The 15,735-nt window shown below is 38.0% G+C and overlaps 1 protein-coding gene across 3 annotated transcripts in view; it reads right to left on the reverse strand.

Annotated features, from left to right (window-relative positions):
* Positions 1-15,735, reverse strand: part of LOC119424852 (spermatid perinuclear RNA binding protein) — a 101,934-nt gene that overhangs the window by 32,159 nt on the left and 54,040 nt on the right. For all 3 annotated transcript variants that reach the window (XM_037692360.1, XM_037692359.1, XM_037692358.1), the window contains exons 4-6: positions 2,428-2,687; positions 1,386-1,554; positions 660-906 (exon numbers count right to left, since the gene is read on the reverse strand). In XM_037692360.1, coding sequence (XP_037548288.1) covers positions 660-906; positions 1,386-1,554; positions 2,428-2,687 — 676 coding nt within the window. The remainder of the gene's footprint in view (positions 1-659; positions 907-1,385; positions 1,555-2,427; positions 2,688-15,735) is intronic.

Below are 15,735 nucleotides of genomic sequence, written 5' to 3' on the forward strand. Positions count from 1 at the left end.
TATATATATATATATATATATATATATATATATATATATATATAAAACTGTGCCTTTTACGTATATCGGTGAGTTATTTTGATGGAATGGTCGATATTTAACTTTATCGCTAATATTGGCCGATACCAATACCATGCCGATAATATCGTGCATCCTTAAAGTCAAGGAACCACTTTGTTAATTTAACCACAACACACGTCATATTTGGGTGCAACAAACAAATTTAATCTTTTTTTTTTTTTATCGTGCAGCAATTTATTTGACAAAACAGTATTTCTTATTTACACTTCCTTCTAAGAGACATGCCAAACGTAAAGATGAACATTTTATTCAATTAAAACTCAAGCAGATCATTTTTAGGTTTTACTTTCCTATTCTAATTCAAGAGGTTTTTGTCTAAACTTCAGTGTTTGTTTTCACAGTCTACGATTACTGCGAGTTGTTTTCCCCGAGCGTAGTTTTGGCTCCTCTTCCCACCTCTGCCTGCTCCTGTCTTGTCTCATCCTCAGTTAATTAATGTGGTCAAACTTGTGTGAGAACAAAAACATTTAAGTTTTGCACCAAAAAAAAAAACAATTATTACAGCACAGTTATTTATTTTGGGTTCATAACTTGAGAAACAGAAAATAATCAATACCTTCCAATCTCAGTGTTCATACCTTGACCATTTTCTTTTCCCTGCTCCTCCTCTTCTTCCCTCACTTCCTCCTCCACCTCTTCTCTTTCCTCCCCATTCTCTTGTGTCTCTAACTCCTCCTCATACTCCTCTTCTAGATCTTCATCTTCCCTCATTGCTGGTGAGGTGAGGGTAATCTTCAGTGTGAGCTTGGGCTCTGCTGTGGTTTGGACCAGGATGGCTGCCTCTGGCAAGGAGCTTGTGACCTCGTATTTCTCTTCTGTCTGCTTCTGTGATGTGTTAAACACAAGCGACTGGTCAGAGGCCGACGTCACAACGTGACAACGTGTATCTGAGCCTTCTGCAGCTTCCAAATGGTTAAAAACAATTAGTAAGAAAAGAGCATTCATCTTTCGGATTGTCAGGAACCTTCATTCAGAGCCATGACTTGTTAATGAGGAAACATGAAGCACGGACATGACACCTCTCAACTTCACACTTGATGCTGCCTCTTGCCTGCTTAAAATCACACTAACACCCACAATGCTTTTCTGCACAGTCAAATGCAAAAGTGCATGAGAAGGAGAAAAAAAAATAACTCAGCTCTTCTCTCTTCTGTGATCCAAAAGGAATAGACTAAACAAAACTTGGATTAAATACTGTATTGTCACTGCAGATGTAATGCAGCTTTAAGATGCTAATGAGCATGTCTGTGATTAATTATAAAGGAAAAAACAAACAAGAAAAAGCATTAAAAAGTGCCTCTAACCTGGATCTGTGTGGGTAAATTGCAACAGACAGTGTCCAGCAGTGTCTGTGTGGGTTTGTCTCTGCACATCAGCACCAGCTCCAGCTCCATGTCGCCTTTGATCAGGAGTCCTTTGGCTACTAGTCCGACCCTGATCACTCCACAAAGCACGCCACCAATGCTGGAATCCCTGTTTAACAGACAGACTTTAGATAAGTCTTATGATGTTTAATACTTCCAGTAAATGCACAGTTTACAAAAATATTCAAAAAAATAAATACAAAGGTATTGAAAGAAACTTAAAATAGACTTAATTTTCAGAGATTTAACAGGTTATATTTTTCTGTTATGTTAAATATTAAAACATTTCAGTTTTCTTAAAAATTTACTGTATTTTTCGGCCTACAAGTCTCAGATTTTTGCATAGTTTGCATGCCCTGCAACGTATACGCCAAAGCGACATATTTATGAATGTTTTCCCATATTTATAAACCAATTTTTGGCTGAGATATGACCGTTTTCATTCACTCTGACTGAAATTATTGAACACTACCATTTTAAGCCACTAGATAGTACTCGAGCAGTATGGCATGCTGTTGTGTCTTGTAATAGGTAAAAGTGGCTATTAATGACACAATCTGCTTGCCACAGCCTGCGACCTTTGTCCAGCTCGCCTGGAGCAACCGTCAAATCAGCTTCATTTTGCTGCGCCGCCCCGGCAAAATGCAGCTAATTTGACTATTGAAGTGCATTTATTAAGTAAAAGTTCAACCGAGACACACCTTTACTATAAAGTCGAGCAAATAAATATGTGTTTTAGGTGATTATCTTGTTAAATTTCAAAGAAATGCACAGCGTTCCTCCTTCCCGATTTCCTCCTTCAGAGTGCGCTCCCAGAGCACCGAGGCAGCATTAACTTTTAAAGTTAAAAAGTTGGTTATATTAGAAAATATTATAGAGTAGGATCCTTTTATTTAACCCCTCTCATTTGGTTTTGTTAAATTAAATCTATAATTTGAAGGAACTTATTAAATCAGTCTCAATCCCTGTGGCGCATCATTACCTGTTGCAGCCAGATTCTTCAGCTTCTTCGCTGGGCTCATCACCAGGGTCATCCTCCTCTGGTCTGTCTGCTGCTTCACTGTCGACGTTGTTGTGAGCGTTTCCGCTGCTCTGATCCAGCCAATCAGAGACGTGTTTGAGGGCGCACTCGACCGTGGATACCAGCGTTTGTACGGCCTCCAGCTCCTGCGAGGAGGGGTAGATGGTGGAGTGCTTCGCCATGACGTGGCGGTCATCGTTGCTAAAGGAACGAAAGGACCTCTGGAAGAGAGAACCACGAAAAGCAAAGTCACAAACCACGTTTGACACGTTCTGATTACAATTCACAACATTAAGATGCAAGATCAGAGCCTTTTAAATAAGCACCACGGGGGAGAGGTTTCCAGCAAAAGATTGTTTTATTCCGTTTTAATTAATTTAATTATGGATTTAAACTGCCTATTTGATGAGCAGTAATTGTTTCTAATAAAATATAATAACGTGCGTTGATTTGTGCATACAGGTGGATACATTTTTTACCTTCTGAGACAAAATACATCTTTTTTATGGTAAGAAATTTACGACAGCTCACCGGCTCAGACAGACATACACATGTAGGCACAGCTACCAGTGATCCATCCCACCACCATATCCTCTCCGCCTGTCCTAATTCAATCAGACACTACGGCCTTGGGAATTCATGTCAGCTCTTCAGTCTTTCTAATGTGCCCTTCTTCCTTCTCTCCAGGAGGTATATGAAGAAAAACCATCTTAGAAGGACACCAGGTGTGAAGCATCAAATGGGGCTAGCACAGGGGGAAGAGTAAATGACTGAAAATAGAAGGAGCTTGCCAGAGGAAACAAGAGGGAATAGATAGAAGATGGTTATGTGGATAACAGAGTCTTTAGAAGCGGATAAGGACAAAACTGGTTGTGTGGGTGTAGCCTGCATTCAAACGTAGATGGAAAAATGGTGGGATAAAGAAGTGGAGCAGCCGTAAGTGTGGCTTTAGTGATTTGCATCCTGCAGTAAATACACGCCAGATGGGCCTCTGTTTTTATGGATTCATATGAAAAGACACTGAAGACTGTGTTCCTGTGTTGCCTATGCGACATGTTAAACTAGAAATGTATTTATGTTTGGTCTGAACATTAGATACCAATAGATATAATTTAATCTATTATTGCTTCATTAAGAGTTCACTGAAAATGACAAAAGGCCATTAATAAGCAATCCCTAGGAAGTGCTTAATTATTAAAAAAACAACATCAATGATCATTATTTTAATAACTCAATATTTCATATAAATCCTTCATGGAAAATATTTTAGCAGCATTATTTTAGTTGTCCTCACAGCTTTTATTAGCGCCATAAGATTTCCACAGTGTAGAAATTGCAAACGTAATTGTGGAATTGGACATTAAAAGTAGAATATACTGAAAACGCAGAATGATAATACAGTAGTCCCTCGCTACTTCACGATTCGTTTTTTGTGGACTCGCTCTATTGCGGTTTTTCAAAATAAGATTGGACATGAAACACAATTGGCTGATTGATGGATGAGCTGCACAATAGGCATGGAAAAAAAATAAATGTAATTGTTATACATTTTACACTATATTTTATGTAATAACTATAATTGTGTGATTTCACATTTATATGCTAATCAATTTAATAATTAAAAAAAAGGTTAAAAAAGGTTTTTAGGTTATTTAAAAAAAAATATATATTTTTTTACACAATTTGTAAAAATAAAAATGGCACCAACAGAATTTGGGAAATAAAATGTGTTGAATAAGACAGAACTTTAAATACATTTAGGTCACCAAACAATTCACTATCACTCAATATTTGTTGCCGCCACAGCACTGATATTCAGGTTTTCTTGCTCGCTGGGTTTATTTCTCTTTCTTTGTTATTTTTAATAACCAATAAATATGAAAATACATAGGGTTGAAACCAAAACAACTGAGAATCCCTGCATTAGATGATTTAACAGATGCTGGTGAATTTAGGGCGATCTGTTAAATGTGAGGCTGGTGCTCCTGCCGAGTTGTGAAATATACCTACTTATCTCAAAAACCCACATTTATCTTTACTCACATACTTTTACTGATAGGGAGCTTCACACCCGTGATAATAACCAACACAAAAATAAAGCTCAAGGATGAGAGATGCCCCATTTAGAAGATTGAGTGCTATCAATCTGCTTAAAATCTGAAGCTCACCTGTGCATGCACACACGCACACACAGAGTATCTCACCGGGTTGCAACAGCTGGTGACTAGTTGGCGAACAGCATTCACAAGGCAGTCTCCAACATGTCTTGGAACGTTGATTGGAATCACCAAGGTTCATAGTGTTGTTGCTTTAGTTTTTAACATTTTTTAAAACTTATTTGCATGACAACTTCCTGCTTAAAATAGTCACACAGGTATCATGGGCATCTCCACCCCATCTCAAGAGTGCAAGAGCTGCATTTTGTCATCTGCATAGGAGCTCACCTCTGACAGAAAACATGTCCAAGTCTAAAAACCATGCAAAAAATAAACTATTACTGAAAAACTGGTCCAAATCTGCTTATCTTCAATAACAAAAATAAATAAATAAAAATTTAAACATGAGGGTAGCTTCCAAGGTGGGTACAAAGTGGGCAACAAAATAATGTGAACAGCCTAGAAGAAATTTATTTCAAGCCATGTACATAAATAAACAGTGATTTTCAAAACCAGCTGTGCAAAATGCAGCCGCATGGCTCGCTGATACACAAACAGAATTCAGAGAGACTGCTACTGAAAATTCCCCTATTTTCTTGCAATTTTAACTCACCATTTAGTCTCCAACAGCCTTAGTTTAGAGAGATATTACCTTAAAGCACAAGCCACAAATGAAAGCACATTCTTTAGACAGAGTAAACTAATTTCTGTCCCCACAACATGAGAAATGTACGAACAAGCATGCATATCCAAAATACGCACTCAGTCCTGATACTAATTGTACTGGTGACATTCTCTTTCAAGCCTCTGAGATAAATCATTACCAAAGTGGAGAACCTGCACTGCAGGATAATTGCAGCCTCGCAGCTTGTGTAGCTCAGGATGGAGAGTGTTAAAGGAACACTCGGCAAAGTCACAAACTTGATTCCCACTAAGACTCAACAGTGATTTTGTAGCACCTTGTAGACACTAACCAGAGGGACTCAGGGTGAATTTAGATACCCTAGAAGCTACGCTGGCATCAAAATCTGTCACACGGGTTTTATCATGTATTAACTTTGATCCCTAAGACAAGCGAGATCTTGTTCGATCTTTTTAGAGTGCCTGAAAATCCAGCTATCTATTGATTTTCAATAATCTTTCAGATTCATGTAAAAAAAAAAAACATTAAATAACCTTTCTATAATTAGACAAAAATGTTTTAGGATAAATGAACGCTGAAACAATTAATTGATGACAATGTTGCTTGTGCTCCAATAGAAAAAAAGTGCAAATTCCTAGTGTAAATTGTAAATTTCAAACAGTGGCTGTATCCTCTATGCCACTGGTGTCCAAAGTGTGGCTCGAGGGCCATTTGCGGCCCTTGGAGTGATTTTGTGCGGCCCACATCTGTAGTTTAAGATGGCATCATTTTGGCCAGCAGGCTTAAAAGGTCGTTGTAGACTTTCTGCAAATTTGTTGGTAATGCGTTTTTATATAATGTTTAGGTTTAACAACAATATAGATTAAAAACAAGCTTCTCAAAATGAACAATATTAAGCAAAATACAAACATTTGTCTATAATCTTTTTTATTTTCACTTCGTAGTACAAAGCACCAAAAACCTACTGATTTCGATCAGAAAGGAGATTTTTAGATAATGATTCATAAAACTTGGCTAAATATTGCAGTTGATAAAATAATCAAAAGGGACACTGGACATATTTAAACGAATACAACGTAGTATCGTCTACATACGAGTTGATTAACATCACCAAACCTTCTATGAATCTGTTGTAGCGACTGACAGCTGGACAATTTTTCAAAACTTCAATCAACCCCCTTTTCAAAGGACATTTGCTCATATTATTTTAACAATTATAATTAATAATTATTCTATTTTTGTTTTCTCTCTGTTCTCCAGAGAAGTCTTACGCGTTTCCCGGCCCTCTGTACCCCCCCACCCCTTTCCCTGCTTGCACTCTTTCGTCCTGTGAACTCTGAAAGAGCCCCCCTTTTTTTCCTGCATACCTCCTAATTCGAATGTTCAGCTGGTCTCTCAACAAAATTGATCAACTTCTCCTGACAGGAGTCAGGGTAAGGAGGACCCTCTTACCTCGACAGAAACAAATTGGATTCATGATGACAAGTGTTTTTTTGCTGTTTGGCTGGTGAATTCTGGATTGTCTACAAATTTGTGTTGATGTGTTGAAGCTTGGCAGCACTCAGACTGAATTATGTGCAGTTGCGTCAGAGAGCTGGAGCAGCTGTTTTCAGGACTGTGGACTCTCTAGCAACATACATGAAGGTGGGAATAATCTTGACGAAAGCTGTGAGTTCGACTTTCGACGTAAAGAATCAATTCGGCTGTTTGGAGTTTCCATGAGAGGAATATACCAGCGAGACTTTAAAAGGCAGAAACAGCAATTCACGAGTTCTGTCTGACCCAAAACTGTGGCCTTGATGGCAGACTTATCTCAACTCCTACTAGCATGTTTTGAAAAAACAAAATCAAAGATGCTTTGTCTGTCTCCTCACTCCTCCCTTCCCCAAGGCCGTGGACATGTGACGGAACCTCAACCGAGCAGATGATGAATAACACCTCTTACCTGGACAATGGCTGAGGGGGGGAGCTCTGGACTATGCTACGACTTTCCCTTAAAAATTCTATGTCTTCACAGGCCTATATGTACATGTATAACGTCTATTTATGTTGATTTGCTGTGGTAAGTTTTTTTTTATGCCTCAAATCGTGCCCTGTCTAGGACATGGTGTGAGAGATCTTCTTTTATAGAGTCTCTCCTCATGTTTTCTCCCCTTTTCTCATCTAAGCAAAATATTATTCTGAATAATAATGAGGGCCGCACTTTTTATAGTAGCAGCTTCGTGCACTCCACCCATCTTTCGGACGAATGAACGTATATGTTCTTGTATCTCGGTGCAATGATAATGTTTATTCTGATTCTCTGATTCTGATTACTGTATTTTACAGACTATAAGTCGATCTTATTTCATAGTTTGGCCAGTCCTGTGACTTATAGTCCGAAGCAACTTATACAAGTTTTTTTTTTCCCTATTCATGACACAAATTTTGACTGACATGTTAAATGCTCATTCATACTGACATGAACCAAAGAGTAAAGATTACCAATTGCAGGTGCGAGAGAGCCCTCTAAGCTTTTGACAACTGTATGTTGTTCCTCTCCTGCTAACCCCACCCCCACGCCAATCTTCCTCCAGAGTTGGTGGAGTTGTTCAGAAGTGACACCGAGGATGGTAACTTGTTTTTCGGACTCATTGGCTTGTTATGTTACTTAAGCCTGTTCAGAATCCAATGTATGTTTTGTGTGTGTGCGCCGCGCACGAACCGTCAAGAGTGCGAGTCCACGGGGGCGGGCGCACAACCTGTGTGTCTCTGCTGTGACAGACACAGACTATGGAAAGGAGGGGGCGGGGGAAGGTGTCTGTCTTTCTGCATCGCTACTGTGTAGCTTCAGTGAGACCTGAGTGAGACCAAGCAAGAGCAGTTTATTTAAAATAATAAAGCACAACATGAGCCGAACCTTTAGTCCAGTCCCTCGGTGGCCACTGAGCAGGCCAGGTCACCGGGAAATATCCCAGCGCTCCCGATGGACAGTCCATGTGTTATTGTTATTTAAATTCAATTCAGTTTATTTATATAGCACCAAGTCACAACAGAAGTAATCTCAGGACACTGAACAGAAACATTCATATATATAAAAAAATTATAAGTTAACACTATTTATCTGAGGAGGGAGGTGGAATCTGAGATTGTCATTATTGTATGTTCCCATAAAATGGTGAAATTAGTTCTCTGCATTTAACCCATCACCCAGGTGGAGCAATAGGCAGCTATGTATGCACCCAGGGAGCAATTTGGGATTTGGCGTCTTGTTCAAAGACACCACAACATGTGGGAATGGCTGGGAGTCAAACTAAATAAACACAACTTATACTCTGAGGTGACTTATATGATTTTTTTTCCTCTTCATGAAGCATTTTTTGACTGATGCGACCTATACACCAGAGCAACATATAACCCGTAAAATACGGTACGGTTTTGTCGCTGAGAAGAGACTAAAATGAGCTTTCCAAACACAAGAAAATAACAAACATAGAACCTACAAATAAATAAAAACACTAATTATTTTTATTAAAAATATATAAGCTTAGTATTTATGAGGCTTTTAATGTTTTGGATCTACAAAAATTTAAAACTCTTTCTCCACCAAAATTAGTGAACTTTTGTCCTTTCTCAAAAATATTGTTCATGTTGAGAGTTAAATTCACATTTTTGTGGCCCACAAGTCCTTTCATCTGGATAGTTTTGGCCCACATAAGAAAACATGAACACCCCTACGCTATGCACAATACTGTGTTTATCTTATACTTGTATCTTCTTAAAACTGTGTTTAACAGTGCAGTGGTTGCAAATTTCATGAGCTGTTGCTAATGGGAGCTTCTGCAACCATAAACCACATTGTGAGGAGGCAGAGTGCCTACAAATCCATGTCCGTGAGTCTGCACTGACCATGGGGGGAGTGTCGCTGCCCAGCTGCTCTGATAACCATGTAAATCAGCTCAGTTAAGTGGGACTCACTGAGGAATCGACCTCTGAGCCAGTGTGTGCCAAGATAACACTGCAGACATTTAGACAAGTCACATAACAAGTAAGTTACTGCAGACAAGACAAGACGTGGAGCAGAATGGTGCAGAATCACAACTTAATACAAGAAAAGTTATAAAATGTTTAAAGAGCTAAGGTTGATTTCAAAAGTCATTCAGTTGCGTATGGACATTAATGATTATTTTCTGAGCGATATGGGAAAATATCTTATTGCTTTCACGTTTGGTGGGTGGGTAAATGATATATCTGGTAAACTAAACTTGAAAATATATTTAAAAATCTCATCTGCCCTATTTGTTAAAGACTTCTACCTATCCAGATTACTTTTAAATAATGTATGACAGCATCACTGTCATTCCAGACAATATTCAAGACACGTAAATAAAACATAACTATTAAAGAAATTAGCAAAAGTTTAAATCTACTGCAGAACTACAATTATTATGACAACGTGAAGAACCGAGTAACACAAAAGAAAGAAGTTGACATTTTACTTTAAAAATAACTTTCTACTAGAACTACTATTTCAGGTTGCATCTTTTTTATCTGTTAATTAGAAAAATAAGGAACAAAGATAATTTATTAAATGCCTGACTATGTACTGTCAGTATGTATGTCAGTGTGTGTGTGTGTGTGTTTGTGCACGTCTACCTTCATGTGTCACTGCTGCATGGTGCTTTTAGACCACACACTTACCAATTACACTCCATTTCATGCTCCACTGAAACCTACCAGCTGGCAGGCCCATGTTACATAACCACGTTACACAGCATTTACAACGCTTACAGAGCACTAATGGCCACACACACACATTATATATATATATATACACACACACACACACACATATGAAAACAGCACCTTTTATATCCATGATTTATTTCGATGGAATGGCTGATATTTAACTTTATCGCTAATACTGGCCGATACGGATACCATGCTGATAATATTGTGCATCCCTAAATATATCTCCCTATATCTCCCTATATATCAGAGTCAGAGTCAGAGTCAGAGTTTCTTTATTGTCATTCGCACCTCATGTGGTACATGTGGTGGAGCGAAATTATGTACCCAGGGTCCCAGTTACTTCCAACAATAAAATGTATATATATATATATATATATATATATATGTAAACACTTCATGGAAAAAAACTCAAGTTCAACACACAAACCGTGACAATTAATTAGAAAAATGGGTACTGCTTTACAATAAATGTGCCCTTATAAAAAAACTAATATTGTAGCTATTAATTGAGCTGTAATTTAATAAACCACTAAAAAGCTGTTAAAGTGTGTTAGATAAAAAGGACAATAATGACTTGCTTCTTAGCAAATAGTGATCCAACATTTAACTATACATGTCATACTATATTTTTGATTTACTTCATTTTGTATATTGCTTCGTGTGTTGTCTGTTGTTCTGTCTGTACAGCACTTTGGTTGGCCTTGTAGCTGTTTTAAGTGCTCTATAAATAAAATGTTATGGTATACTCAGAGTTTACTTTCCCCCAATCAAACGTTTGTTAGTAATTTACCTGCATGCAAGCATTACGAGCGTTTTTAGATACCAAGTTTGTTATGGCATATATAGTTATTTAGCCTAAGTAAGCAAAGTAAAGTAATAAAACGCATTCACTCAAACCAATTAACAGTTGATCTTGACAAATACTGAGCATGCATTAACAATTTAATAAATGCTTAATACTTTATATCCTCATGACTATTTATAATGCATTGATAGATCATTTATAAAGCCATTAATGTAAAATAGTACTGTATAGTATATGTATAAAAAGTACTTATAATGATCGTAACGTGACCTGTATTTTTATGCAAAGATTCAAAATTTTCATTCAACACAGATCCGTCCCTAAACCACAGCAGGTCAAGGCGTCTTGACCACAGTCACACATTATTTCACTTTAAATTGGCCAGCATATGACAACTTTTATCCCGTTCTGCCGTCTCCTCCTGTCTCTCTGTGGCCATCCGCTATAAATTATGTGACCCAATGCCAAGGACAAGACGTACTGGAGCAATATCTGGCCTGATTGGAAGGATGCTCCTAACAATGTGTTTGCCAGCGACTGATCAAATGTCTATTATTTATTATGAGTATTGTATTGCATGAGTGCATGTTTAGACAATGAGCTACACAAAATGTGCTTTTAGTTTTTGTTAAAAATGTGCATTGTGCAGGCAGAATATAAATTTGTGATCGAAAAGACAATGTAGAAAATGCCTCTAAAAAGAAAATAAACAATAACTTAAGTGTGTCAAATCTTAAAAGGTAGAATATATATATATACATTTATATATATACAGAAATAAATAAATAAAATAAGTAGGCTTCATTATTTTTAACCTGCTGCAATAGAAACTGTTTGCATGTCAGATCACCCTTACAATAAAACTCGTACCAAGAAACAACAAACCCCTGCCTATAAATGTCAAACTATTTCTGAAGCAAAAAAACCACCTCTATAAAACACGACAAGAAAACGTTTAGAGTTCATGAAGAAAAAAAAAACTTCAAAAACCTGTCTCAAAATAGACATATAGGATAAGCAACACTGAAAAAACAAAAAAAGACAACTCAGTGCTGTCTCTGCAGCATCCAGCAGCCTCAGGAGGATCGCATTAAATATTTATCCTGTGATTTATCTGCACTCTGCTCGGCAGGCCAGTCCTGCCACACTCCACCATCCTGCTTTATTGTGCACTCCCTTTCTAGCTGTCTTTCAAATTACCACACATGCACGCCGTCACACACAGATACACATGATAGCTGGGTACACACACATCACAGTATATAAACAAAACCACCCTCGTGGGTGCATCAAAATAGCAGAAACCCTGTCCGTATCAAGCCTGTCGACTCCTAAAAGCATGAGAGAAAGCTTCAACTACCACATCACCCATATTTCGGAAAGTGTGAAGAGCATGCCATGAAAATTCCCAGACTGTCTGGTTTCAACAAGGATGTTCATCTAAAGCCTGATGTAATCAGTCGAGCTTATAAACAAGCTTCCAGAATAACAGTATGCAGCCTAATTTGTACTAAAGAGATTTTCTGTGGGGGAGTTGGGGGGGTGCTTCTTCTGGTAAAGCATCATGGTTTATTGGCCACCCATAAAATTTTATGACCTTGCTGCTTAAAGGAGAAAACCTTGACGGTGCTTGAGTTTTAGCCAACTTCCACAGAGTTGAGAAATGAAATTTCTACATAAAGAAGGAAACCGAAGATTAAATAAAATGCCAGTGAATACTGAGTAAAATAAATAATAACATGTCGAGACTTCACTGCAATTTCCCAAAAAGTTGGGGTGTTTATACACGGATTACACAAAATGCAAAGGCTTAAAAACACTTCTACCAGATTTTTTTTGTTGTTTTAATACGATGACTAATTTATATTTAAAAACAAATTAATGTATTTTAGTTTGACGCCAGCACCAAGAAGGCACACAAAAGAAAACTGGATTTCCTATTTTTGAACAAGTACTTGTGATGTGTATTGAAGTGAAAAAAATGTGGAGTTTTGTATTAAACAGCCAAAAATCTGCATAACCCCTAATTATCTAATCCCTCCCAGGATGTGCTGAATTTTATTAAATAAGCACACTTTAAATAAAGTTTTATCCACAAATGAATGAGGACAGCATCTTAAGCTGAGCAATGACATATTCACCCATCTGTATGGATAAATGCTTCCTGCTACAACTACTACACACATAGTGAAAATGAATTAAGCTAAATAAGGAACAAGGCAGCTGTTGCAATTTTCAGATGCTCAGGCAGAAATGGACCAAAAATATTGTCTCTGGAAATTACTCTATTGGCAAAAAATAAACATTTTAAACATAATTTGTTTCATGTCGATACCAAAGCAATTGAAGAAATTAATACTGATCTTCATTTAGCGTTCAATCCTTAGTGAAATAATACCACAACGTAGACTTATCCAATTTTGTTATCTGTTGCTGACAGATTCTGTTCCAGGATTCCCCATGGACTGTGATGTTTGCAGATGACATTGTGATCTGTAGTGAGAACAGGGAACAGGTGGAAGAGAACTTGGAGAGGTGGAGGTGTGCACTTGAAAGAAGGGGAATGAACGTCAGCCGTAGTAAGACAGAGTACATGTGTGTGAATGAGAGGGAGGCTGGTGGAACAGTGAGGCTACAAGGAGCAGAGGTCACAAAGGTGCAGGACTTCAAGTACTTGGGGTCCACTGTCCAGGAAAATGGGGAATGTGGTAAAGAGATGAAACAGAGTCCAGGCAGGATGGAGTGGATGGAGAAAAGTTTCAGGAGTATTTGTGACAAAAGAGTGTCAGCAAAGGTCAAAGGAAAAGTTTACTAGACAGTGGTGAGACCAGCTATGTTGTATGGTCTGGAGACAGAGACATGGACAAAAAAGACAGGAGACAGAACTGGAAGTGGCAGCAATGAAGATGTTGAGGTTCTTCTTACGAGTGACAAAGATGGATAAGATTAAGAATGAGCTCATCAGAGGTACAGCACAGGTTGAACAACTGGGAGATAAAGTTAGAGACCAGACTGAGATGGTTTGGACATGTCCAGAGGAGGGACAGTGGGTATATTGGTAGAAGGATATTAGAAATGCAGCTGCCAGGAAAAAGACAAAGAGGAGATGTATGGATGAAGTTAGAGAGGACATGAAGGTAGTTGGAGTGAGGACAGAGGATGCAGAGGACAGAGTGAGATGGCGGAAGATGACTCGCTGAAGAGGGAAAAGCCGAAAGAAGAAGTTATCTGCTGCCAACGTGAAATTAAAAAAAAAGATCAGTTGTGACATGCTAAATAATACTTCAGCTAAACTTAAAATATAATGCATTTATTTACATTTTATAAAATCTATTTTATTTATTTATTTATTTTAACCAATTTTTGTCTTTTCTTTTAAATGTGGAGGAAGACGAGAATTATTAAAGACAATGTCAAAGTTGGGACTTGAACCAATGATCTCAAAACACAACCCATGAGGCCTTTCGCCAATCAGGGGACAAACTCAGTGGGCAACTGTTTTTTGTTTTTTTAACCCATATATATTTTAAAAAAAAACACATCAAACTTCTTTGGAAATATATTTTGCTTGCTCGTGTATCATTAAACCTTTAAAAACAACGTAAAGTTTTCTATGATAATAAATTGTTAACCCCGTGACCCAAAAATGGAAGAAGCGGGTAAAGATAAGGGACGGATGGATTAAATTGTTAAAAGGGGTAAACTGGCAAACACCAATATATTCACTAAATTAATTTAGTACATAAAGGACGCAGCTCGGCTACAAGTTCAATGGTTTGAAAAGTGAGCACTTGTGCAGGCGAATAAAGACACAGACAAAAATTATGGAAATATTAATTCATTAAATGAATTAAAGGAATATCAATGGGGTGAAAAAGCTGTTTACACTGTTGTCCGTTTTACATTTGACACCTTTGCCAAGGTCAGCATTTTCTGCATAACCCTTAAGTCAGGATTAATCACAGCACTGTTTGCACCACGGGGCATACTCTGGTCTCATTACCCTTGGTTATTTATGAGCTCAGCTATGTTTCCCCTTTGTGCAACATCCAACCTCAGCACCTTCAGCGACTTCTTGTTTTCTTTCACACATGCATTTTTTTCTCCGTTACTCGTCATTCCTCCATCCATCCCAACAAATGCCTTTCCACTATCTCACTTCTTGGACCCATTTTCCTCCTCCCTCCTCTTGTTCCGGTTTTTAATAATTCATCTTCTGCTCAGCTTTCCCGCCCCCTGGGGGAAGCAGATCCCACTGTCACAGGCCAAGACCATTAATCAATCTCTCGTTTCGCACATGTTCTTCCTCTCTCAGCTCTTCACCTTCCCACTTCACCACTTTGCACGTCTCTTTTTTGCTTTCATCATCCTTTTTACACATGATTCTGTCCATCATTTATGTTTTTATGGGCTCATCTGCTACCCCTTGTCATTCTCTCCCTCCACAGCTCCCTTTGATCCTCTGAACTATTCTTTCTTCATCGCACGGTAGTTCGTTTTTTACCAGCATCCTCCTCTGCTCATGCCTTTGCTGCTTTTACTGACACCATAAATAATAAAGCAACTTAAATTCTACATTTATTTAACATTTCAGCAAAAGACTGCACAACCTGCAGAAAAAAGCAGATGAAGAAACGTACAACAAAAGTCAAGAGAATATTTGCAAAACAATGCATTAATTGCACGCATCCCAGTCTGATGGTAATGTCAGATAAATCTACAAAGTCACAATAAATACTGTAGGAACCCACTGATACAACAAATAAAATAAAATCATCCTTCTGCTAATCACCGCTCTCTTGTTCACAGTTGTTTTCCTCCCATTTCCTGTCTCTTCTATTATCCTCTCTTCTTCTCCCGCTGTTTTTCCTTTAGTTTTCATCCTCTTTCAACCCCGAACAAGCTCTTATCACAACATCTGTTTCTCAGTCCAA

Source organism: Nematolebias whitei, chromosome 18 (assembly GCF_014905685.2).
Source record: "Nematolebias whitei isolate Nwh7 chromosome 18, NemWhi1, whole genome shotgun sequence".
Taxonomy (NCBI): domain Eukaryota; kingdom Metazoa; phylum Chordata; class Actinopteri; order Cyprinodontiformes; family Rivulidae; genus Nematolebias; species Nematolebias whitei.